At 45.7% G+C, this 26,269-nt stretch overlaps 1 protein-coding gene across 1 annotated transcript in view; it reads left to right on the plus strand.

Annotated features, from left to right (window-relative positions):
- Nucleotides 1-26,269, plus strand: part of MTAP (methylthioadenosine phosphorylase) — a 166,387-nt gene that overhangs the window by 106,556 nt on the left and 33,562 nt on the right. Inside the window, exons 5-6 of the mRNA XM_030192434.1 lie at nucleotides 3,054-3,156; nucleotides 15,712-15,951. Coding sequence (XP_030048294.1) covers nucleotides 3,054-3,156; nucleotides 15,712-15,951 — 343 coding nt within the window. The remainder of the gene's footprint in view (nucleotides 1-3,053; nucleotides 3,157-15,711; nucleotides 15,952-26,269) is intronic.

Consider the following 26,269-nt stretch of genomic DNA (forward strand, 5'->3'; position numbering starts at 1 on the left):
ACATAAACATGCCCGGGCTTGTTCTTTTTTAAATATGCACAGCTTTTAACCAACTCGATTTTGCTTATTATAGATAAGCTACTGCTTGGAAAACGGAACAGTGGCTTATGTTTAAATAAAGATCAGAACTGTGAAGCCTGATTAGTTCATAGGCCTGAAAAAACAGCTGTTTCCTTTTTATCTCTAACTCAGAATTGTATTTTGTTTTTTTGTGTGGTCCCATAAGCAAAAAGAAAAATTCTGGATGACTTGTCATGCAATAAACTATTATAAAAATTCTTGGATGAAAGAAATAAATTATTTTTATAAACATGTGCATAGCTATGCTATCTTAATATCTTATGGAAGTCAATTCATTCCCACTCAGAAAGCGTTATGGCCAAAATACATGTGTTGGGAGAACAAAAATGTCCATATCCTTCATTTGAAAACTGCTTTTATTTGGGGGTCTCCTCCTAGATCCTCACTCTTCAACATGTGATACCCATTTAATGTTCTATCTTTTGTACAATGTATATTCTTGGGTTTTCTATATAGTGGACCCAACAGTGTAGAATGCTTTGTTTAGTTCCCTTCGTGTGATTTTAGATTACCTGAAATTTAGAAAGGATTTGAAAACTGTTATGTTTAGTGAAGCTTTTGGCAATTGATTTTATGACCACATTTTAATGTATGCCTGTTGTGTTCCTCATATTGGTAGACCTGGCATAATGTGGCAAGGGTAGGGTTACCATATTTGCGGAGACAAAAAAGAAGACACAAAAAAATGTTGCCGTGCCCCTATCTCTCACCACATGGCACTTCTCCCATTTGAGAAAAAGCTGAAGAGGTTGGGGCTCTTTAGCTTGGAAAAGAGACAGCTGAGGGGGATATCATTGAGGTCTAGAAAATCCTGAGTGATGTGGAGCAGGTGGAGGTGAACCGATTTTTCACTCATTCAAAAAGTACAAAGACTAGGGGACACTCAATGAATTTGCATGGAAATACTTTTTAAACGAATAAGTGTAAATATTTTTTCTCTCAAAAAATAGTTAAGCTCTAGAACTCGTTGCTGGATGGTGAGGTAATGGTGGTTAACCTATCTGGTTTAAAAAAGTTTTTGACAGGTTTCTGTCTCAGCGCCATCTGAAACTAAACATGACCAAGACTGAGCTTCTCATCTTTCCCCCTAAACCAACCTCTCCTCCTCCCCCATTCTCTACTTCTGTGGATAACACTCTCATCCTTCCTGTCTCATCAGCTCGTAACCTTGGGGTCATCTTCAACTCCTCCCTCTCCTTTTCTGCACATATTCAACAGACTGCTAAAACCTGTCGTTTCTTTCTCTATAATATCAGCAAAATTTGCCCTTTCCTTTCTGAGCACACCACCAAAACCCTCATCCACACTCTTATTACCTCTCGCTGAGACTATTGCAACTTGCTTCTCACAGGTCTCCCACTTAGCCATCTCTCTCTTCTCGTCAATCTGCTGCACGACTAATATTCCGCCAGTGTCGTTATGCTCATATTAGCCATCTCCTCAAGTCACTTCACTGGCTTCCTATCCGTTTCTGCATACAGTTCAAACTCCTCTTATTGACCTATAAGTGCATTCACTCTGCAGCTCCTCAGTACCTCTCCACTCTCATCTCTCCCTACATTCCTCCCCGGGAACTCTGTTCACTGGGTAAATCTCTCTTATCTGCACCCTTCTCCTCCACCGCTAACTCCAGACTCCGTTCCTTTTATCTTGCTGCACCATATGCCTGGAATAGACTTCCTGAGCCGGTACGTCAGCTCCATCGCTGGCCGTCTTCAAATCTAAGCTAAAAGCCCACCTTTTTGATGCTGATTTTAACTCCTAACCCTTATTCACTTGTTCAGAACCCTTATTTTATCATCCTCACTTTAATATTCCCTTATCTCTTGTTTGTCTGTCCTAATTAGATTGTAAGCTCTGTCGAGCAGGGACTGTCTCTTCATGTTGTGTACATGTAGTAAGTAGTAGTAGTTTCTGGAGGAAAGATCTATAGTCTGTTATTGAGATGGATGTGGGGGAAACCAGTGCTTGCCATGGGACTGGTAGCATGGAATACTACTACTAATTGGGTTTCTGCACATAAGAGGATAAGAGAGTATGTAAATCTCAAAAATAAATAGAAACCTCCCTTGTATGATCTGCAAAGTACTTATTGCCAGTGACGATCCTAGCTCGGCTGCCACCCTGGGCAGATCGCCAATGCGCGCACCCCCCCCCCCCCCCCCGGGTGCATTTTTAGCTGCTGGGTGCAGCCACGCGGCTCTCGGCTCCGCTGGCTCCCTGCTCCCTCTGCCCCGGAACAGGAAGTAACCTGTCCGGGGCAGAGGGAGCAGGGAACCAGCGGAGCCGACAGGCGCGTTGCTGCTCTCTGCACCCCCCCCCCCCCCCCCAGCAGTGTGCACCCGGGGCAGACCGCCCCCACCGCCCCGCCCTTGGTACGCCGCTGCTTATTGCAACACTGTATCCCTGTGGAGTGCACTCCACAGTGATGTAGTGTTCTAATAAGTACTTTGCAGATCATACAAGGGAGGTTTCTATTGGGTTTCTGCCAGGTATTTGTGACCTGGATTGACCACTCTTGGAAGCAGGATACTGGGCTAGATAGACCATTGGTCTGACCCAATATGGCTGTTCTTATGTTCTTTCACAAGTATGCGCATAAATTAGTGGATTTTATAATCTACACACCTACTTACATGCTCCACCCATGATGTGCCCAAACTCAGTCCTTTTGCAAGGTTAAATGTCTGCTTTTACCTTGGTCGATATTTTATTTGCACCTTAAAATGAGTGCTTTTATTTGGTGATTTTGCTGTTTTAAGTGAAGCTGTACCCTCAGTACACTGCCTTGGATGAATCTGTTCAGAAAAGTGGCTAATTAGATCCCAATAAATGTGTTTTTAAGAAAACAATATTGCACAATGTGCTGATTCAGACTATGCTAAAGTACCCTCAGATCCATTCATTTTGGATCAACCAATTAAAAGACTTTGTCTTCTGACACTGAACATGTGCCTTTATTTTTTAAACAGGACTACCAAAAGACATCAGACTTTCTATGATGGTGGCCCTGGTTGCATCCCTGGAGTGTGCCACATTCCAATGGCTGAACCGTTCTGCACTAAAACACGAGAGGTTAGTAGTTTTAAGATGGTTCAAGCTTGCCTTTTCCTTAATTCCTGCCTCTTGATTTCACCAACTGGTAATTAAGTAACGCTATAGTTTGTAGATCCCAAGGCAAAACAAGGCTTGTTTCCGATTGAAAATTATAGTATACTGGGCTTTTATATGATAAGTTTTAATAATCTGCCTTCACCCTACATGCTTTCTCAGTCATTACTTTGGTATGGTTAGTTTCTGTGGCCTAAAAGTTGAAAATAACAAGTATTTGACCGAGCAACCTGAAATCCAAAGATTTCACCAAACAAGTGAAGCAGGAGAAAAACAATTTGGATGTGTAATATTACAAGCTGGAACGAGATTAGAAGGTCATGTTTGAGAATACATGAAGATGAGGAATAAGTCATTAACATACCAGACGGACCCCTTGAACCACCTATGGGGGCCTGGGCAAACATTTCAAGATGGGCCTTCTATTCCTGGTCTAGTTGGCCCCCTTCCTCCCTCCCCATCCCCTGTCCAGTGGCACAGCTTCCTTAGCCTCCTGCCAGCCAAGCTTTCTCTTGTTGAAAAAAAATGTGGCATAAAGGTATGAAGCTGCTGTCTAGGCCATGCCACTGATGGCTCTGCTGGTTCTGCCCTCAGAAACAGGAAGTCTATATCAGAAGGGATGGGATCGGCAGAGCCATCAGCTGTGCAGCCTAGGCAGCAGCTCCATAACTTTATACTGCCTTTTTTTTTTTTGTTTGCTGGGAACAACAGGACTGGCAGGGGAGGTGGATTGTTAAGGAAGATGCTGGACCAGGGAAGAGAAAGGAAGGAAGGAAGATACTGAACCAGAGTACAGAAATGCCAAGGGACGTCCATCCCAAAGAGTGAGATTGAATGCCAGTGAGTGAGGAGTTTCTCGTGTACATTCTGGGTATAAATTTGGCATAGTTGTGAAGGGACTAAGGCCTGAGGAAGGGCTGCAGGCTATCATGGCATGCTACATATTTTAAACTCAATTATTGCAAGCATTTACCAAAACTAAACCACATACACATCTGGATACAGTTGAATTATTTCCACAAAAATCCCTCAAGAGGTAGTGTCATAATTTAAACCTGATCGGACACCAGTCTGCTATAGGTGACCACCTCAGCACACATTAGATCCTGCAAACTGTTCTAAAAACCATGTCTGATATTATGACAAAAAAAATTATAAAAATTATATTGATGTTTTGATGTTATCTCAGTAAGACCAAGACACAATCCCTCCACTCTAAAACATTATGCCCAAATGTATGGAAAAACACACTCAAAACCATACTATACCATAACAGCACTAACTACCAGGACTCAAAGAACAACAATCTTATACATGAAAAGGAATCACTGTAAATCTTACACCGGGCCCTAAAACACCAATACACCATCTATTGAGAAAATAGAAAAAAATGGGACAACTACAGATCTCTACACAGAAACTAAATGCTAGCAGAATACCACACCTTGGTCACACGCACAGAACACCCAAAGACCCTCAACAAATGTGAAACAAAGACCCACAGACTAGTCAATAGAGAGTTGAAAAGACAACTGTGAACCCTCAGAAAGTCAGACCCTGCATACAGCAAACGAAAACTGAAATGCAAGATATCAGAGGTGCATATTTCCCAGAGCTGACATATCCCAATTAATAAATTCAAAGTACTTGTTTCTACCTTTGTTGTCTGAGCATTATATTTTTTACATTCTCTTTGGTCCCAGGGTCTGTTTTCTGCTTCTCTGTTTTTTTTCCCTGTCCTGACAGGAATCTCCTATCCATTTGACATTTCTTCTCTTTCCATGTTCCCCATCCATAGTAACATAGTAGATGACGGCAGAAAAAGACCTGCACGGTCCATCCAGTCTGCCCAACAAGATAACTCATATTTGCTGCTTTTTGTGTATACCCTACTTTGATTTGTACCTATGCTCTTCAGGGCACAGACCGTATAAGTCTGCCCCGCACTATCCCCGCCTCCCAACCACCAGCCCCACCTCCCAACCACCGGCTCTGGCACAGGCACAGACCGTATAAGTCTGCCCAGCACTATCCTCACCTCCCCAGCCCTGCCTCCCAACCCCGGCTCTGGCACAGACCGTACAAGTCTGTCCAGCACTATCCCCGCCTCCCAACCACCAGTCCCGCTTCCCACCACCGGCTCTGGCACAGACCGTATAAGTCTGCCCAGCCCTATCCCCGCCTCCCAACCACCAGCCCCGCCTCCCGATCTTGACTAAGCTCCTGAGGATCCATTCCTTTGGCACAGGATTCCTTTATGCTTATCCCACGCATGTTTGAATTCCGTTACCGTTTTCATTTCCACCACCTCCCGCGGGAGGGCTTTCCACCACCATCTTCTCTTTGCATCCCTAGCCATCCTGTCCAGCATATACCCTCTGTGCTGCTGTTCCTGTTCTCCCACCCCCCCCCCCATGTTCAGCATCTGCCCTCTTAGTATACCCACCTCCCTCTTTTCCAGCATTGCCTGTTCCTCTGTCCCCGATCTCCTCCCTCTCCAGCATTGCCCCTCTGCATTCTTGTCCCTATGATCCTTCACTGCCCAGCATAAGTATGGAAGGCCTCACTGTGGTCCCACTATTTTTGCATTGCTGTGCACAGGCATGTGCAGTGTTCCCAGCTGCAATAATGCAAACTTTAATTTATCGCATGACTCACTATCTGGTTAGTGACTTGTACAGTAAATTGAATTGTGGTAAATTGTAATAAGACTCTTTTCAGTAACTCATCTCATCCAGCAAATATGATGTAAACAATATCCTCCTGTATGATGAGGAAAGAGAGCAATAACAGTAACATTAGATGAGGAAAGGAAAGTATTAATTGGTCCATTCTCTGAGCCTAGTTATATTCTTTCCACATTGCCAAAGATGTTTTCCAACTGCCAACCAGAGAGCTTGACTGCCTGTGGGATATCAGCCTTTCTCCAAAACAGATTTTTTTTTTTTTGCTCTTCTTCCTTGTATTTCTAGGAGAGAAGTTATCAACGTGGGCTATTGTTAGGACAGGCTATTTTACTGTTAAATCAAGTTATTAGTAATGAGGTCTCATTGCATAAAATGGGACCTGTGCTAAAATAGCATGAATTAATGGTAAATAACGTCTTATTGGCAGCCCACGTTGATAACTTTCCCCCTTAATCTCTTGGGTAGCTGAGCTTGCAAAAGTCTCTCTTTAATTCATCCCCAGCACCCTTCCCTTCCCACGTCCCACCATAACGCTACAAAATAATTCTAACAGTCACCAATACCAGCAGGGCTATCAGCGAAACTGCCAACTTTCTAGGCTTCCAAGGCCTTTCCTGATGTCACTGTGCCACCACCAACTTCCACTCTGATTTTGTCTGTACAAGGAATAAGCAGCCTGTCGGGCAGACCGGCTATGTGATCTGTTAATGTAATCCTCATAGCTTCATCTGTTTGGGGCGTGTTGTTTTTAAGGTTTGACATGAGACACTTTCTAGTTAAGGCAAAAATGACACTATGTTTTGCAGTTTCCCTTCCCCCTGTGTCTCTTAATGGGAAAGTAAGAGATGGATCACTTCCTCACACCAGATCTCTGTCTTAAGTGACTTCCATTGTTGGCATTGTAAATTCTAGGGGCCCTCTTTGCGCCCCAGGAATACCCTTCTGTAGGGCCAAAGGGTCTGCTCTTCCACTATGTGTTGGGCCGGCTGCCTAAATCCTTTTGATATTCCATTCCAGTGATATGTCTCTTGTGTAGATACCAGAAGGCATAAGTCTAGGATACTGTCCATGACCATAGTCTTCTATCTATCAGGATCTAAGTAGATCTTTGTCCATTTAAGTTCCCATATATATATAGTATTAGAAATCTATGAAACTTAGTGTAAAGAGTGTGTGTGAGTTGTATGTGGCTTAGTTTTAAGTTAGAATGACAGGTAAAGAATTATTGGAAATAAAGACAGAGATAAATTTCAGAAAGAAGACTTTAATCTTACCAAGTTGTTCAATTAAGTACAGACATCAAACAGACTCTGGTTTCAGTCGCACAGGGCCTTGCCGTCTGAGCAAGCGTTGGGGAGAACTCCGAAACTAAGCCAAAATTTCCCTTCTTTTATACCCACAGCTCTCAATAGAAGTCAATTGTGAGGAACATTTTTTTCTAATATTTCTCAATTTCTGAGATCATACTTTCGTATCCGGCCACATGCGCATCTGTACCATCTGTCTTTCCGTTCTAGCTATTTCAAGAGATTGCCCCATATCCGTTAAAGTCAACATGTTTTTGGAACATTTAGTTTTTTTCGTTTACCAAAATATCTTTCTGTTAAGATACCAGTTTCACATCTTTCTTTAGTCATACCTTTCATCACATCTTATGATCTCGGTGCCATCTGATGGAAAATAAGTCCCACTTTAAAAACCTCATTTTATTCCTTTTGCCCATTTTTATTTCATTATAGGTGCTATATTCAATTAGAAAGTTGTACCTGGTTGTGTTAAGACCCATTGTTCAAACCTGCTTTTTGCAGATTCTCAAATATGACATCATTAGCTTGTTATTTGGCCTAGTCAGTACTTTTCCAGTCGCTTTAGGCTATGTAGCTTAGCCCACCACTATTCCAGTGGTAGGTTTGAAGCTAGGCCACATATTAACAGCATACATGAACAGAACCCAGCAGAACATCAGAAGGGCTAAATTTAGAAAATGTGAAAGTAGAGATTTGTCGGATGCACCTGATAAATATGGTCTTTGATGTTATTCTGTGCCGAGAATGAAGTTTGTGGGGGGTTTTAGGTGAATAGTGTCAGAAGAGGGGGGGGGAGGCTTGCTAAGTAGCACCCTCTTGGTTTTTTGATATTGTAATACGATGGTCACATTCGTAGACCATCATTTTTTCTGGCTGATGATCTGCTTATTTAAGAAATTCAGCTGGAACAGGGAAGATGTTGTCATAAACTTCATATACCTTTCAAGGGGTAGTACACACACACAGGTAATATAGAATTAAGATAGTCCTTTTACAGTAAGTACAAGGCCTAATTAGCTAAAGATTTCCTCATTATATCTGTGGGGGAAAATTCTTAATGAATCAGGTGTTGTGTTACTAAAGATAATTTGTCCTCAGAATTGTAACAGTAAGTTAACACTGTAATTTGGAACAAGTAGATTATAGGATCCAGAACAGTTCTACATGGGGATCTCATCAAAAAACATGATTCCGTGAAGTGGTCAGAGTGGTAGATGAGAGGTACAGTGGATGCAGGATATCTGCGGAGCACTCTTTAAGCTGGAGTGTGGTCCGGTACAGTAAAAGGAAAGTGGCACTGTTCTCTATATCACTGTCTTTCTCTGTCTCTATTACCTGTTCAATCTTTACTCTTTCCTTAGCATTTCAGAGTGTTGATTCAGGCTGTTATTTGTCATCTCTGGACTATTGTATTTCACTATAGTGCTCATTTTCAAAGCACATAGACTTACATAGAGGAGCATTTTCGATATGACCTCCAAGTTCAATTTTAGACACAAAATGTCCAAAATCCGAATAGGGAAGAAGGTCATTTTCAAAGTATTTGTTTTATTTTTTAGGATTTATTTACCACCTTTTTGAAGGAATTCACTCAAGACGGTGTACAGTAAGAATAAATCAAACATGAGCAATAGATAATTACAGCAGTAAATACATTCAAATAATACAAAGTATGGCATAGTATACTTACAATGTCAACATAATACGTAATATAACATTTTAATTGACAACGTAGGGTATAAGCAAAGATGGAACATAATAGATAGGTAAGAGAGTAAGAGGAGTTAGAAAATAAGGTGACTAATGTAAAGAAAGGTGCACATGAGGCCAGAGAGATGGTTAAATATTATCTCAGCTAGGGTAGGAGTGGATAAACATGTCCTGCTGCAGTATGGCTACTCCGGAGAAGGCTCGCTTGCTGGTTTCACATTGTGTAATTCTCTTTTGGAGAGGGTGTGGATAGTGATAGTCCTTGAGAGGACCTTAGTGTCCTTAGTAACATAGAAATATGACAGCAGATAAAGGCCAAATGGCCCATCCAATCTGCCCATCCTCTGTAACCCTTAACTCCTCCTTTTCCTAAGGGATTCCATATGCTTGCCCATGCTTTCTTAAATCTTGACACAGTCCTTGTCTCCACAACCTCCACAGGGAGGCCATTCCACGCTTCCACTACCCTTTCCATAAATGAATACTTTCTTAGATTCCTTCTAAACCTGTCTCCTCTTACTTCATTGTATGACCCGTCATTCCAGAGTTTTCCTTCATTTGAAAACGGCTCTCTTCCTGTACATTAATGCCCCTGAGATATTTAAATGTTTCTATCATATATCCTCTTTCCCTGCCCTTTTCCAGTGTATACATGTTGAGGTTTATAAGCATGTCCTTATATCTTTTATGTCCAAGACCACTTACCAGTTTTGTAGCTGTCCTCTGGACCGACTCCATCCTGTTTATATCTTTCCGTAGGTGCGGTCTCCAGAATTGCACACAGTACTCTAAATGGGGCCTCACCAGAGACTTATACAAGGGCATCATCACCTCTTTCTTCCTGCTGGTCATCCCTCTTCTTATGCACTTAAACAGCCTTCTGGCTTTGACCGTTGCTTGTTCAACCTGTTTGGCCACTTGGAGGTGTGTAGAGGATCATCCTATTCTTCAGGTACTCAGGGCCATTTCCTTTAAGGGCCTTCAAGATCAGATGTAGAGATTTAAATTTAGCCATGTATTGTACAAAATGGTGTGATGTGGTCACGTCACTTTCAACCTTCTATTAGTCCTGCTGCAGCATTCTCAATCAGTTGGAGCTGGTGCAGCCCCTTGGCAGTCAGACCATTCTAGAGTGCATTACAGTAATCTTGATGTTATCATGACATGCACAACTGGGATAAGATTTAACTTTCTCGATGTAAGAAGAGAGGCCGTGTAGCTGTCGCAAATAGTAAAAGCAGCGCTTGAAGGTTGCTTGGATTTGGGGAATCAGAGCAAGTGTTGAATCTAACTGTATTCCAAGGTTCCTGACTTGTGATTTGAGGGGGAGTTCGTACTTCCCAAAAGAGATTTTGATGTCGGGGATCCACTTGTGTTAGGGACCCAAAGAAGCGCGGTTTCATGGATCCAGTTTCTCATATATAAGCACACAACTCTGGAATGCACTTCCAAAAGCTGTGAAAACTATCATGGAGCTCAGCATGTCCCTAATAATTTGATATGTCTAATTTTCAAAATGATTGGTTCTGTGTATGTGCCACAACTTCTTTAATTTTGGGGAAGGAGGCTGAGTACTCCAAATCGAGAAGCGTGCTCTTTTCTGGTGTTGAGGAAGCTGATTGGTTTTATTAATCACAATAAATAATTATGATGTTTTAAATCACTGGAGATATTTGTTTCAGAATGTTAAACTCTTCCCTCATGGATGCCTCTTAATTTCAACAGACACACAACCACCTAGTGTCTGTGTGTTCCAAGAGGCTCATGTGGGGCCTGGAGTCTGTATAAAGCCATTCTTCTGAGGGAATCCAAATTAAGGTTATAATGACTAAAAAAAAAAAAAAGTGTAGCCATTCAATTCAGTCTTATTGTAATTGCTGATGAGAAAGCAGCTTCAGGCATCTTGAAAGGGGTTGGTTAAGGTATGGTTACGTGGGAGCTACTAGTTTGTATCTTACATGGTCAAAGGGTTATGGGAAGGTGGTTTGGAGGAATGAGTGTGTGTGTGGTGGGGGGGAGGGGGAATTATCAGGTGATGATAAGCACAGTGGCTTCTGTACCAAATGTTCCATGACCCATTTAATTTATCTATGCTGGCATATGCACATAGGAAGCAAGGAGGAAATCCAGTTTGAAACATGAAAGAGTTTTGCTGATGACATTTTGAGGGGCATTTTCAATATGTCTAAATCCAATTTTGGATGTTCTGTGAAAAACATCCAAAACTCCAGTAGTGAATATGGCCTTTTTCAAAACAGAAAAATGTCCAACTTTTTGTTTCAAAAATGGCCATTTGAAGACTTTTTTTCTGCTCAGTGCGTCTGACTTTTAGGACCATTAAAAAAAAAAAAAAAGGTCCAAGGAAAAAACACAAACCAAGTCATTGGGATATGGGGGTGGGGGCAGCATTCTTAGTAGATTGGCCACACAGACATACCAGCGGAGCAGTGGGGCTCCCTAGGGGGCACTGCAGTGGACTTTACATAAAAGTCCCAGGTACACATCTCACCATTACCTCCAAAACCCAGCAAAAACCTACTGTACACCACTACAATAGCCCTTATGTCTGCAAGTGTCAACTATATATATGTGTGTTTATTGTACACTGCTCAGATGGATGGGTGGGCTATAAATATTGTTAAATAAATACATAAATGTAGTTACAGTAGGTTATTTTGTGGGGTTTGGAGGGCTCACACTTTCCATCACAAGCATACCAGAGTGGGATATGGGCCTTATCTACAGTCCACAACATCGACCACTGGGTCACTGCATGGACCTGCTTGCTGCTCCAATAGGCCTGGCCATAACATCTGAAGCTGTCATAGAGGATGGTATGTACTGTTTCATTCACATCTTTGGGGGGGGTGGAAGGGGGGGTCATGTCTTTATCCCTCCAGTGGTTATCTTATCATTTAGGGCTCCTTTTTGTGATTTAGGTGTGATTTAAATGGGTCTAGACCAAAACGTCTAACTTTTAGCCCTGGACATTTTTGTTTTGTTCCATTATGGTAGAAAAATGTCCAAGTTTTGGGAACGCCCAAATCCCGCCCCCGACATGCCCTTGTATGATTTGGATGCACTGCAGAGAAAAACGTCTTAAATCCATGCCACTTTATGCCGTTTTTGAGACTTTCTCTGGTTTGAAAATTAGCCTCATGATGCAATGAATTGTAGCAGAGCAGTTTTACTGCAGGAGCAGAATTCCTTGTAATTTGCATTGATCTGGAATCCTGTTCCTTACTTGTATGATTAATTTACATCTGAAGTCCCCTCGTCTGTGATTCTGTGGATGCAGAAATTGCCATATCTTTAGCTTGTTGCCACAGATGCATTCTTTAAAAACATTTCTATATGAAAAACAATCATTTTAGTAAAAAGAAAAGCCTTGTATCTTCAGAGGTTGCTGCAGGCAATCCAGCCACAGACTTTAGAAATATGGTGAGCAGCTCAGTCATGAGCACCTTAATGAGATGCAAAAATCATTTTATCTCATGTGAAGGAACTTGTGACTCAGACCATTAGCGCAGTTAAACGGCTGAAATAGAACAGATGACAGGTGAACAGAATTCAAACCAAAGCCCTATTTACTAAGCTTGTGCTTTAACACTGAATAAGAGCATGCAGGTCAAGACATCCTGTTCTTTCCCGGATTTGCATTTCAGCAGTATGCTAAACAACCTTCTCCGCCGCTTGTTAAACTAGCATGTAAGTCGGGAAGATCCACAAGGGTTCAGTTTTACTATCAGTAAATAGTTATTAAAACAGTGTGTTATCACTGTCTCTTAAGTAAAATAACCATCTGTGTGCAATTATTTTTCACCATTCAGTAGCTTATTCAATGGCATGGTATAGGCATTTTATGCAGTGCAGACACAATGCTACAAAATGTCACATACGTTGCCATAGAATCTGACCCCACACTGCTGCAAGGAACCAGAGCTGGCTCAAGGGTATCCTATTCCTTTGTGCCCCACCCCAGGGGTGGCTTAAAAGCCTTACCCCTTCCTCTTGTAGTCCAGCATCTCTTCTTCCCTTCCTTACCCCTATAGTCCAGCATCTCCCTTTGCTCTCCAACTCCCCGCCCCCCCCCCCCCCCCCAAGTCCTGCATCTGCCTTTTCTTACTCTCTCTGTTCATTGTCATCTTCTCCCCCTCTTCTTTCTGTTGGGATTGCGCTGCCCTCTCCCTCTTTCTAGGACTGAAGGGACAAATGGATTCTGTGCTGGCACAAGGTCTTTAACCATAGTCCTGCTCTTGAGTGTTGCTGCATCCTGCCCCTGTACAGTGCAGGTGTTCCTGGTGGGGGGGGGGGGCAGTGCTTGAGCACGGGCCTGTGGTTAAATACCCTGCATTGTCTGCTTGGCCCTGGAAAGAGGGAGGGTGGGAATAGCAGCAGTGAAGGGGAGAAGACATGCTGCACTTCTGCTCCCCCTCCTCTCGCCAAATGCTGCCACCCTAAGCAGTTGCCTAATCTGCCTAGTGGCAAGGCCAGTTCTGCAAGGAACCAAGCACCTTCTTTGTATCTGTTCTGTGTAGCTATGACACTGTATATAGCACCCCTTTGTGGGCATTCATGGGGCTGAGGCTGACCTGGAAGGACTCTTCCTTGGGTAGACTCCACTGGTTCCTGACTGCTTGGTGCTTGGAACCTGTACCTGAGGAGAGTGTTGACAAGTAGGATTCCCCCCCCCCCCCCCCAAAAAAAAAAAAATAGATAAATAAAAACAAGGTTGACTGTGAATGAGGCTGACTGACAATGTTTAAAAATTTATTCGACATATCCAGAACCAGATGTGCTGTTGAGTTGACCCAACTTCTGGCAACCACACATTGAGCCCCCTCCCTTTGTGGTTTTCTTAGCATGATATGAGTGGTTTGCCATTGCCTTCTCCTGTGCACTGTGAGGGACCACTATGTTGCTTCTTCTCAACGTGGTTGGGGGGGGGGGGGGGGCATGACCCAGACCACCCAGCGTTGGATCTAGAGCAATGGAGGGTTAAATGATTTTCTCAAGGCCACAGGCGGAGCCACTGATTCAAACCTGGGCTGGTCAGTTCCTACCCCACTGCTCTAACCATTAGGCTATTTCTTCGTTCCATTCAACTTATATAGGTTCATAAAAAGTACAAAAAGTGCACTTAACCATAAGAATCTCTTACACATTCCTATTTCCCCCACCCCTACCACTGTCTGAGTCCCAAGAGAATCCGTGGAGCCTGGCCTATTTGTACTGCTAGTCCACCTTTGTGGCTAACTCCATGAATCTACTTCTCAGGGATTTTTTTTAGCTAATAAAGCGCATAGATCATAGTTTAGCATCCCTAGCTAAGGAACACCCTTCCCCTTACAGCCAAAAAGCCAAGAGTCAGGCAAAAAAAACTATAGAAGCAAACATGGAAAGCGGGGGGAGGGGGTGTTTCTGCCAATATTTCTTAAATTCCAAGTCACTTTGGATTCAGGACCTTTTTAGTTAGGATTGTGAGTCTGCATTCCCCAGTGCAATACATTTGTGCAACGATTCTTATAATAATATATATTGCTAAAGTTTGTTCCAGCTTTCAATAATAGACCTTTCCTTTATCTCCACAAACAGTTCAATCCGCCAAAATAGTTGTACATCTCCCCACTACACCTGAAATGCTTCTTGAAGGTTGTGGAGGGCTATTATCGCGATTTATACTTCTGGTGAGCAAAAAAATGTCTTTTACAGAGTAATCTGTTTTAAAGCAACTTGGAGGCCAGTTTTGAATACTGCACTTTGGCTGCTTCCCGACCCACTGTCAAGTTCCTGCAGATTGTTCTCTGGGTTCCTAAAGAACAAACAGACAGAAGGTCAGGTACAGGTCTAGGCATTTGTGTCTGTTACTCAGTATAACTTGAACTGAATAGGTCAGTTTTGATCTTTGCAATAGGGAACCAAGACTCAATATCATTAACAGGTGGGTCAGCCTAGTCCAGGTATAGGGCAAGTACTGAGGCAGAACACAGGACCCAAGTTCCTTGGCAGGAAACTTGGCAGCCTTCAAAGTTGTCTGGAATGCTTTCTGGTTCCTGGAAATCCCTTTTTGTTGGTTCCTCAACCAATCTGGTTCCTCAGGGGTCATAGTGTTAGGCTGTCTTTGAAGCCATTCTCTCTGGGGATTTGGGTTTTTTTACCCAGTGTTTTCAGGTTAGTCCACTGGCCAGGGTATCTGTCCTCAGAACCAAGCCTTTCCCCTGTTCAAGCCTCCCCGAAAACAACCAAACCTTGCACTAACCTGTTCTAGATATTGGAGAACTGCTGGTTGAGCATGGAACTTTGAGACTATACCATAATAGGGAGCAAGCATTTACTGATGTGTACTATCCATAAAATTATAGAATGAATGATGCTCTAAAAAACGTTTTGCTTATGCCTTGATAGCTGATAGTAACGGTATTATTACACTAGTGAAGTTCACTAGGCTAAGGTAGAGAACATTAACCATGACAGTGATGATCTCGGTGAAGACAAACATCTTGTGCTTGGAACTCAAGTGAAATACCTTAGGTGAATCATTTGTGTTGATTGAATAATGTACACATTGTTCAAGTAGTTATTCTGAGAGATGAACGCAAAGTTAGTTTTGAGAATTACTGGAGTGGTGATTGATATGGTGTATTTTTGTCTCTGTTTTTAAATTATGTATGTTTGATTGTAATCTGCTTTGGTTTAAAGCAGGATATAAATTTGGAAAAATAAAAAAATAATAAATGTATGCACAACGCACAGCCACACACACACACACACACACATATATCCACTACTAATGGAATTTTGTTGACAATTTTCAGGTTCTTATTGAGGTGGCCAAGAAGCTTGGGATCAAGTGCCACTCAAAGGGCACAGTGGTAACTATTGAGGGACCCCGTTTCAGCTCCCGGGCAGAAAGCTTGATGTTTCGTCTCTGGGGAGCCGACGTGATCAACATGACCACAGTTCCTGAGGTGGTACTCGCCAAGGAGGCCGGAATCTGCTATGCGAGTGTTGCTATGGCAACCGACTATGACTGTTGGAAGGAGCATGAAGAAACAGTGAGTGCATTGTTTTATTTTCCCCTCTTACCGTGCATCGCCTTGTGACTTTTTATCTATATATTTTTATTTTGTGAAATATAGTCGAAGTACACATTTAGTACAGGATAAACCACTATAGTAATTACAAGCAGTCACTATTCAAATTATTGGTATTCAAATCCACATTAAGGGAGCCTAGTAAGTTAAAAAAATATATATTTTATGCAGAATGAGGTATTTTCTTAAGAGGCATACTGTTTTATATGTTTTGATATTTTGTATGTTCTGTTGTACACCACTTAATTATAAGTGGTATAAAAGGTTTTTTTTTTTTTTAAATAAATAAATATAAGTATACCTCACTAATCAATTACCTGTATATCCCATCCTATTTAATAACAAAGAGACAAAAATAAGTACAGTCACCAAGAATGTTCTACAAGAAATTTCTCAAGATGAGCAGGATCCATAAAGAATAGCTATCCCCATGACCCACACCAAGACATTTACTAGAAAAAGTACAGCAAGGATCTGTACTGGAACTGGTGTTTTTTTTTTTTTTTTAACATACCATATATACTTGACTATAAGTCAATCTCAAGTATATGTCAAGGGCAATTTGGGATTAAAAATGACGAAAATTGATGTATCCCGTGTATAACTCGACGCCACACACACTTCTTATTTTGCCTCACTAATGTGTTTCCCCAGCCAGCATGTCCTTCTGTTTACTCACTCACACCCCACCAAACAGATCTAGCATGCCGTCTCTGCTGTCCCCCCCCCCCCCCCCCCCCCCGCCCCACAAACACAGATGTGTAATGTCATGTGCTGCAATGCAGCCCAGTCAGCCCTGAGGCTCTGGCAGAGCTGGGACCTTTCTTGCAGCACTCTTCCTGGGCTCCGTGCATTGTGAGGTAGCCACGGAATGTTGGCACTTGCGCAGTCTGCACAAGAACTGCGACCATCACCCACAGCTACCCTTGCAATTTCACCGTGTTTCGGACCCCCTCCCAAGTTACGAATTCATATATTTAACCTGGGGCTATGGCTGTTAATTCAACCCCGTTTTTTTGGATGATTTTTCTAGCACAAATTTCTTGACTTATAGTCAATTATGTATGGTATTTATAAATGATCTGGAAGTGGTAATAATGGTGAAGTGGTACAATTTGCAGATGACATGAAACAATTCAAAGTTATTAAATTGCATGGTTAAGGGGATGAAACTCCTCATATGAGGAAAGGCTAAGGTTATTCAGGTTGGATAAAAAACAGCTGAGGAGAGAGAGAGAGATGATAGAGATCTATAAAATCCTGAATGTAGTGGAACAGGTAAACACAAAATCAATTGTTTACAAATATTTGGTGCATTGGGTGCCTTGGGCCTACCCATGAGCCTAACTCTTGTCCTCGCTGATTACAAGTACAGGTGAGTCTCTCCTGCATGTTAGGTCCAGCAGGAGAGACATTTTGGCTCCTTGAAAGTCAATCCATCAGCATTGGCACAGGAAGCATCAACCTCAATGGCTGCTCAGACATCAGCTACCACTGGGAGTGCACCATCAAGGTCGTCTCCACCTCCCTCAACATCAGGTGCTGATGGTTGGCCCTAGGACCAGTCAGCATCAGACCCAACACCAATGATGTGTATGGGTTGGGCATCATCCTCATCAGCACCAAAGGACTGCAGTGCTCAGCATCGGGGGAAGCACAAGCATCAGTCCTCTTCGATGCACAGTGCCAGGAGCTCCGTGGCATCGGCATCACCAGTACCTGAAAAGCCACCGCACTGAGAGAAGTGCTTCCCCTCCTTGGTCACGGTGCCTATGCACCAATCTCCAGGCAGCCAGGTTCCCATTTAGTTCAGCACCAGCTCCTTCGCAGGCTGTCCCTGTCCTGGCTCCCCAGCCTTTGCCGATACCTACATTCGATGAGCAGTACCGAGCCATGTTCAGGAAGGAGCTGGCACAAATGCTACAGCTGCATACCACTGAGGTATCGAAGGCTCATGTGCCAGCTGTTTCTCAGCTCCTGCTTATTCTTGAGCCTCCTACCTTGCCTGTGGAGCAGTCTTCTACGCCAAGTGATAGGTGTTGACGTCAATGTCGACCCATGCAGGACCGCTGCCAACACTGGGGGAGGAAACTTCCCTGGAGTCTGAGGGTAGAGCTGTACTTCATCTACTGCTGGGGCAGGCACAGATTCATTCTGATCAATCTGAGTACTGTGAGGAGTCTGATTGGGACCACTCAAGAGACTCAGAATAGGATCCTCATTACTTCTTGGAAGAGGAGTCTTTATCTTTTATGGAGTCCCTTCTTATCCCACCTCACCTCAAGAGAGGCGCAAATCTCCACCTGAGGGTCTTTCTTTCATATGTTTTGTGAAGGAGATGGCTTCAGCCTTCCCATTTAAGTTGGAAACAGAGGAGGAACCCAGGGCAGAGATGATATCTGTCCTGGATTATGATTCGCCTCCTAAGGAAGGGATCACGGTTCCATTACATCCTGTCTTTAAAGATGCACTGACAAAGAACTGAGAATCTCCCCTATCTGTGCAGGTCATATCCAGAAGGTTCTCGGATTCGAGAGGACTCAATTGCCTCACTCTGGTAGTTGAATCCGCCATCAAACAAGTCAGGAGTTCCAGGACTCATCTGTTGCCTCCCTCAGATAGAGAGGCTTGGACACTAGACTCATTTGGGAGGAAGGTTTATCAGGCCTCAGTGCTTATTGCCTGCATCCAGTCCTACCAGCTCTATTCTTGCATCTACTTGAAGTCTTTGCTACACAGTACTTTTAGTCTTGCAGATTCTCTGCCTCAGAAGCAGGCCGCTGAGCTTCGCCAGTGCTGGTAATTAGTTGGAGTGCAGAAAGTATCTGGCTAGGAGCACTTATGACACTTTTGATGTTGCACCCATAATGTCTGCCATGTGTGTAGGGATGCACAGACTCTCATGGCTATGTGTCTCTGACCTTTAACCAGCGATTCAGGAGAGATTAATAAACATACCTTGCCGAGGAGATAATCTTTTTGCAGACAAGGTGAAGGAGGTCGCTGACCTCTTCAAGAAGCACACTGGCTCAATCCAGTCCCTCTCTCTGCAATCTCCAGTTGCATCCTCCTCTTGTAGGATGCCTCGGAGAAGGACCTACTACTCTCAAAGGCGTAGGCTTCTGCTGCCTTCTCACTCTGCCCAGTAGCCACAGTCCCAGCACCAGTCACCCTCATCAGTCCTGCCCCTAGAAGCCCCAACCACCAGGGGAATGGAAGTGATCCTATTCTAGGTACTTTCTTGTGCCCAAGAAAACAGTGGTATTCAGTCCCATCCTAGACCTACTAAGGGCCCTGAACAAATTCCTGGTCAAAGAAGAGTTCAGGATGATTTCCCTGGGCACCTTCCTTCCCATAATTCAGGAAAGAGGTTGGCTATGCTCTCTGTATTGAAGGATGCTTATACCCACATATCGATACTTCCCAGTCACAGCAAGTATCTCAGATTCCGAGTAGGGAAACACCACTACCAGTATCGCTTTTTGCCTTTTGGCCTCGTGTTATTCCTTTCTATCTGTTACAAGATCCTTCAGCTGAACTATTGAATTGTCTTGTTTTGTTTGTTAGCTCTTCATTAAAACAGGGATGGTTTTCTCAAAACATAGGACATATTGTTTTGACACCTCTACTTAAACAATCCAATGGAGACCAATATTTAGTTTCTAATTTCAAGCCAATTTTCTTTGCAAAATTGCTTGAGTTTGCTATAGGGTAACAATTAACAAAGTAGATAGAAAGTAAAGATCTTCTGCACAACACTCAATACGGCTTTAGATCCTTTCACAGTACAGAGACCTTGTTATTGTATCTGACTTATGAAGTAAGACGTGTTCTGTACCGTGGCAGTGAACTGATTTTGCTGCAATTTGATATTTCTGTGGCCTTTGACATAGTAAACCATGACATTTTGATGAATATACTATCAAAAATTGGTATAAGTGCTACTGTATTTAACTAGTTTGACTTTTTTGTAAGGAATTGGTGGTATTCAGTGTTAAAGGATGGTATTTATACTTTTTCATGGGAATCATCCTGCAGTGTTCCACATGGTTCCCCTATCTCTCCACTTCTTAATAATATATATATATATATATATATATATATATATATATATATACTAGTAAAAAAGGCCCGTTTCTGACACAAATGAAACGGGCGCTAGCAAGGTTTTCCTCGGACTGTGTATGTTTGAGAGAGTGTATGTGAGAGTGACTGTGTGTGTGAGAGAGAGAGAGAGTGAATGTGCGAGTGTGTGTGTGTGAGAGAGAGAGTGAGTGAGTCTGGGTGCGAGTGTGTCTGTGAGAGAGAGTGTGTGTGTGTGAGAATGAGAGTGTGTGCAAGTGCGTATGTGAGACACAGTGTGAGAGAGAGAGTGTGTTTCACACAGATACAGTGTGTGCGGGAGAGAGAGTGTGTGTGAGACACAGACTCTCTGTGAGACAGTGTATGAGACCAAGAGAGTGTGTGAGTGACTGTGTGACACATAGAGAGTGAATGTGATACAGTGTGAGACATAGAGTGTGTGAGAGACAGTGTGTGAGAGTGAGAGAAAGACATTGACTGTGAGAGAGAGAGAGAGTGTGTGTGTGTGTGACAGAGATACCTCCCCCCTCCTCTCTGGTGTCAGGCCCCCCCTCCCTTCCTCTCTCTGGTGTCAGCCCCCCCCTCTCTCTCTGGTGTCTGAGCGTTACTGTGCAGGACGCTGAGCTCTGGCTGTGCTTCAAGGAACTGACCAATCCTATTTAATAGAATGCACCTCCAACATTCTGAAGCCGAGAAACCTCGTGTGGTTGGTCACTTCTGCTTGTGACGAACCCGGAAGTACGTGATGTCAATTCAGGAGATGGATACAGAGAGCAGGAATGCCTCAGCCATGCAGTCAGCTTCAGAATGTTGGAGGTGCGTTTTATTATATTGGAGATATATATATATATATATATATATATATATATATATATATATATATATATATATACTCTTTTTGTCAAATTTTGTTGAAGCCTGGAGAGCTCGTGATGTCTTATGCAGATGATATTTTTTTCTTGGTTCTTGTTGATCGGAACAAGGATTGAGGTTAATGACTGTATAAAATGGGGAAAAGACTGGCCATCCAATTATAAATTCAACTTAATGCTGAAAAAAACAAAGCTATTGTGGTTTTCCTGGGAATTGGACAAGATTCTCTAGATGAGCTAGTGATGGGTTATCGTTAAGTGTAGAAAAATCTTCTAAAGTTTTGGGTATAGTTTTGTATTCATCTTTCTCCGAGGACAAGCAGGCTGCTTGTTCTCACTGATGGGTGACGTCCACGGCAGCCCCTCCAATCGGAAACTTCACTAGCAAAGTCCTTTGCTAGCCCTCGCGCGCCCGCGCGCACCGCGCATGCGCGGCCGTCTTCCCGCCCGAAACCGGCTCGAGCCGGCCAGTCTTCTTTTGTCCGCACTCGGTACGGTCGTGTTTTCGCCGTGTCGAGCCCCGGAAAGTCGACCTCGCGCGTCCAATTTGTTTTGAACGTGTTTTTTTCCTTCGGGAAAGCTTTGTCCTAGTCGGGAAGTGCTCCGGAAACCCCCCGCCGGGTTTCGTGTAAATCCTCCCCGTACTTCCAGCTTTTTTGCCCCGGTAAGTTTTCTTTCGTCGTCGGGGTAGGCCTCTTTTCGGCCTCGGTCGAGATTTTTTCTCCCTCTAAATTTGGTGCTTCAAATTTCGCCATTTCGGCTTTTGATTTCGCCGGCGTGATTTTTCCGCCCATGACATCGAAGCCTTCCAGCGGCTTCAAGAAGTGCACCCAGTGCGCCCGGGTTATCTCGCTCACTGATCGACACTCGTCGTGTCTTCAGTGTCTGGGGGCCGAGCACCGCCCTCAGAACTGCAGTCTGTGTTCCCTGCTTCAAAGGCGGACTCAGGTAGCGAGACTAGCCCAGTGGAACGTGTTGTTCTCGGGCTCTTCGTCGGCATCGGCACCGGGATCTTCGAGTGCATCGACGTCGTCAGCGTCCAGACCATCTTCCTCGGCCGCCCCTGCATCGAGTGCATCGAGGCATCGGGCCTCTGCATCGGCGCCGAGACATCGGATAGCTGCATCGACGTCGGTGGTACCAGGACCTCGTCTGCTGATGTCGTCGGACGGTGGTGCATCGGGTGGAGTGCAGGTGAGGGCTGTCCATTCCCCTGCTGGTGGCGGTGAGCCCTCGGGTGGGTCTCCGCCTACCCTGAGGGCTCCTGCGGTACAGCCCCCCCGAGATCGACCTTCTTCAGTCTCGGCCCCGAGGAAGCGACGGATGGATTCGACGTCCTCCTCGTCGGTGCCGGGGAGCTCCGGTGACATGCTTCGGAAGAAATCGAAGAAGCATCGACACCGGTCTCCTCCCCGTGTCGGCACCGAGAGCTCTGGGTCGCCGAGGGATTCGGCACCCAGCAGGCATCGGCACCGAGAGGACCGCTCACCCTCTGTTCAGGAGGTGTCGATGCGCTCCGCTCTGGACAGCCCGGAACAGCCTCCACGCCCGGAACAGGTACTGACGTCGACGCCTGCATCGACCTCTCAGCCTTTCTCTGCAGCCGCTCTAAACGAGAGCCTCCGGGCCGTTCTCCCAGAGATTCTGGGAGAGCTGTTGCGCCCTACCCCTCCGGTACCGGCGGTGCTTGCGCCACCGGTACCGTCGAGCGTGGCGCCGGCTGGCCCATCGCCCAGGTTGAGGTCCCCGACGTCGGTACCGCGTGCGGTACCGACCGCGGCCACCTCCCAGGAAGGCTCCCCGACTACGTCGGCGGAGGGAGCTTCGCCGATGCGGGCGAGGGAGTCTACCTCTCGACGCCCCCATCGTGGACGGGGTTCCACGGAGTCGAGCAGGGCGAGGTTGCAGACACAGGTCCGTGAACTTGTGTCTGACACCGAGGGTGAGGCCTCGTGGGAGGAAGAGGAAGATCCCAGATATTTCTCTGACGAGGAGTCTGAGGGTCTTCCGTCTGATCCCACTCCCTCTCCTGAGAGACAGCTTTCTCCTCCCGAGAGTCTGTCTTTTGCCTCCTTTGTCCGGGAGATGTCTACGGCCATCCCCTTCCCGGTGGTTGTGGAGGACGAGCCCAGGGCTGAAATGTTTGAGCTCCTGGACTATCCTTCTCCACCTAAGGAAGCGTCCACTGTTCCCTTGCACCATGTCCTGAAGAAGACATTGCTTGCGAACTGGACCAAGCCATTAACTAATCCCCACATTCCCAAGAAGATCGAGTCCCAGTACCGGATCCATGGGGACCCAGAGCTGATGCGCACTCAGTTGCCTCATGACTCTGGAGTTGTGGATTTGGCCCTAAAGAAGGCTAAGAGTTCTAGGGAACATGCTTCGGCGCCCCCGGGCAAGGACGCTAGAACCTTAGACTCCTTTGGGAGGAAGGCCTACCATTCCTCTATGCTCGTGTCCAAGATCCAGTCTTACCAGCTCTACACGAGCATACACATGCGGAATAATGTGCGGCAGTTGGCGGGCTTGGTTGATGCTCTTCCCCCTGAGCAAGCCAAGCCTTTTCAGGAGGTGGTCAGGCAGCTGAAGGCGTGCAGAAAATTCCTGGCCAGAGGAGTTTATGACACTTTTGATGTTGCGTCCAGGGCCGCTGCTCAAGGTGTGGTGATGCGCAGGCTCTCATGGCTGCGTGCCGCCGACCTGGAGAATAGAATCCAGCAGCGGATTGCGGACTCGCCTTGCCGTGCGGATAACATTTTTGGCGAAAAAGTCGAGCAGGTGGTAGAGTCTCTCCACCAGCGGGACACCGCATTCGACAAGTTCGCCCGCCGGCAGCCTTCAGCTTCTACCTCTACAGGTAGACGATTTTTCGGGGGAAGGAAGACTGTTCCCTATACTTCTGGCAAGCGTAGGTACAATCCTCCTTCCCGACAGCCTGCGGCCCAGGCTAAGCCCCAGCGCGCTCGCTCTCGTCAGCAGCGTGCGAATCAGCAAGGCCCCGCGGCTCCCCAGCAAAAGCAAGGGGCGAGCTTTTGACTGGCTCCAGCAGAGCATAGCCGACATCCAAGTGTCAGTGCCGGGCGACCTGCCTGTCGGAGGGAGGTTGAAAGCTTTTCACCAAAGGTGGCCTCTCATAACCTCCGATCAGTGGGTTCTCCAAATAGTCCGGCAAGGATACACCCTCAATTTGGCCTCACAACCTCCAAATTGTCCACCGGGAGCTCAGTCCTACAGCTTCCAGCACAAGCAGGTACTTGCAGAGGAACTCTCCGCCCTTCTCAGCGCCAATGCGGTCGAGCCCGTGCCATCCGGGCAAGAAGGGCTGGGGTTCTATTCCAGGTACTTCCTTGTGGAAAAGAAAACAGGGGGGATGCGTCCCATCCTAGACCTAAGGGCCCTGAACAAATATCTCGTAAAAGAAAAGTTCAGGATGCTTTCCCTGGGCACCCTTCTCCCCATGATTCAGCAAAACGATTGGCTATGCTCTCTGGACTTGAAGGATGCCTACACACACATCCCGATACTGCCAGCTCACAGACAGTATCTGCGATTTCAGCTGGGCGCACGCCACTTCCAGTACTGTGTGCTACCCTTTGGGCTCGCCTCTGCGCCCAGGGTGTTCACAAAGTGCCTAGCTGTGGTAGCAGCGGCGCTTCGCAGGCTGGGGGTGCACGTGTTCCCATATCTCGACGATTGGCTGGTGAAGAACACATCCGAGGCAGGAGCCCTGCAGTCCATGCAGATGACTATTCGCCTCCTGGAGCTACTGGGGTTTGTGATAAATTACCCAAAGTCCCATCTTCTCCCAGTGCAGAAACTCGAATTCATCGGAGCCCTGCTGGATTCTCGGACGGCTCGCGCCTATCTCCCAGAGGCGAGGGCCAACAACTTGTTGTCCCTCGTCTCGCGGGTGCGAGCGTCCCAGCAGATCACAGCTCGGCAGATGTTGAGATTGCTGGGCCACATGGCTTCCACAGTTCATGTGACTCCCATGGCCCGCCTTCACATGAGATCTGCTCAATGGACCCTAGCCTCCCAGTGGTATCAGGCCGCCGGGGGTCTAGAGGACGTGATCCACCTGTCCACGAGTTTTCTCGAATCCCTGTATTGGTGGACGATTTGCTCCAATTTGACTCTGGGACGTCCCTTCCAAATTCCTCAGCCTCAAAAAGTGCTGACCACGGATGCGTCTCTCCTGGGATGGGGAGCTCATGTCGATGGGCTTCACACCCAAGGAAGGTGGTCCCTCCAAGAAAGCGATCTACAGATCAATCTTCTGGAGTTGCGAGCGATCTGGAACGCTCTGAAGGCTTTCAGAGATCGGCTGTCCCACCAAATTATCCAAATTCAGACAGACAATCAGGTTGCCATGTACTATGTCAACAAGCAGGGGGGCACCGGATCTCGCCCCCTGTGTCAGGAAGCCGTCAGCATGTGGCTCTGGGCTCGCCGTCAAGGCATGGTGCTCCAAGCCACATATCTGGCAGGCGTAAACAACAGTCTGGCCGACAGGTTGAGCAGGATTATGCAACCTCACGAGTGGTCGCTCAATTCCCGTGTGGTGCGACAGATCTTCCAGGCGTGGGGCACCCCCCTGGTGGATCTCTTCGCATCTCAAGTGAACCACAAGGTCCCTCAGTTCTGTTCCAGGCTTCAGGCCCACGGCAGACTGGCGTCGGATGCCTTCCTCCTGGATTGGGGGGAAGGTCTGCTGTATGCTTATCCTCCCATTCCTCTGGTGGGGAAGACTTTGTTGAAACTCAAGCAAGACCGAGGCACCATGATTCTGATTGCTCCCTTTTGGCCGCGTCAGATCTGGTTCCCTCTTCTTCTGGAGTTATCCTCCGAAGAACCGTGGAGATTGGAGTGTTTTCCGACCCTCATCACGCAGGACGAAGGGGCTCTTCTGCATCCCAACCTCCAGTCCCTGGCTCTCACGGCCTGGATGTTGAGGGCGTAGACTTTGCCTCTTTGGGTCTGCCAGAGGGTGTCTCCCGCATCTTGCTTGCTTCCAGGAAAGACTCCACTAAGAGAAGCTACTTCTTTCATTGGAGGAGGTTTGCCGTCTGGTGTGACAGCAAGGCCCTAGATCCTCGCTCTTGTCCTACACAGACCCTGCTTGAATACCTTCTCCACTTGTCTGAGTCTGGTCTGAAGACCAACTCCGTAAGGGTTCACCTTAGTGCAATCAGTGCATACCATTACCAAGTGGAAGGTAAGCCGATCTCAGGACAGCCTTTAGTTGTTCGCTTCATGAGAGGTTTGCTTTTGTCAAAGCCCCCTGTCAAGCCTCCTACAGTGTCATGGGATCTCAATGTCGT

This window comes from Microcaecilia unicolor, chromosome 2 (genome assembly GCF_901765095.1).
Source record: "Microcaecilia unicolor chromosome 2, aMicUni1.1, whole genome shotgun sequence".
Taxonomy (NCBI): domain Eukaryota; kingdom Metazoa; phylum Chordata; class Amphibia; order Gymnophiona; family Siphonopidae; genus Microcaecilia; species Microcaecilia unicolor.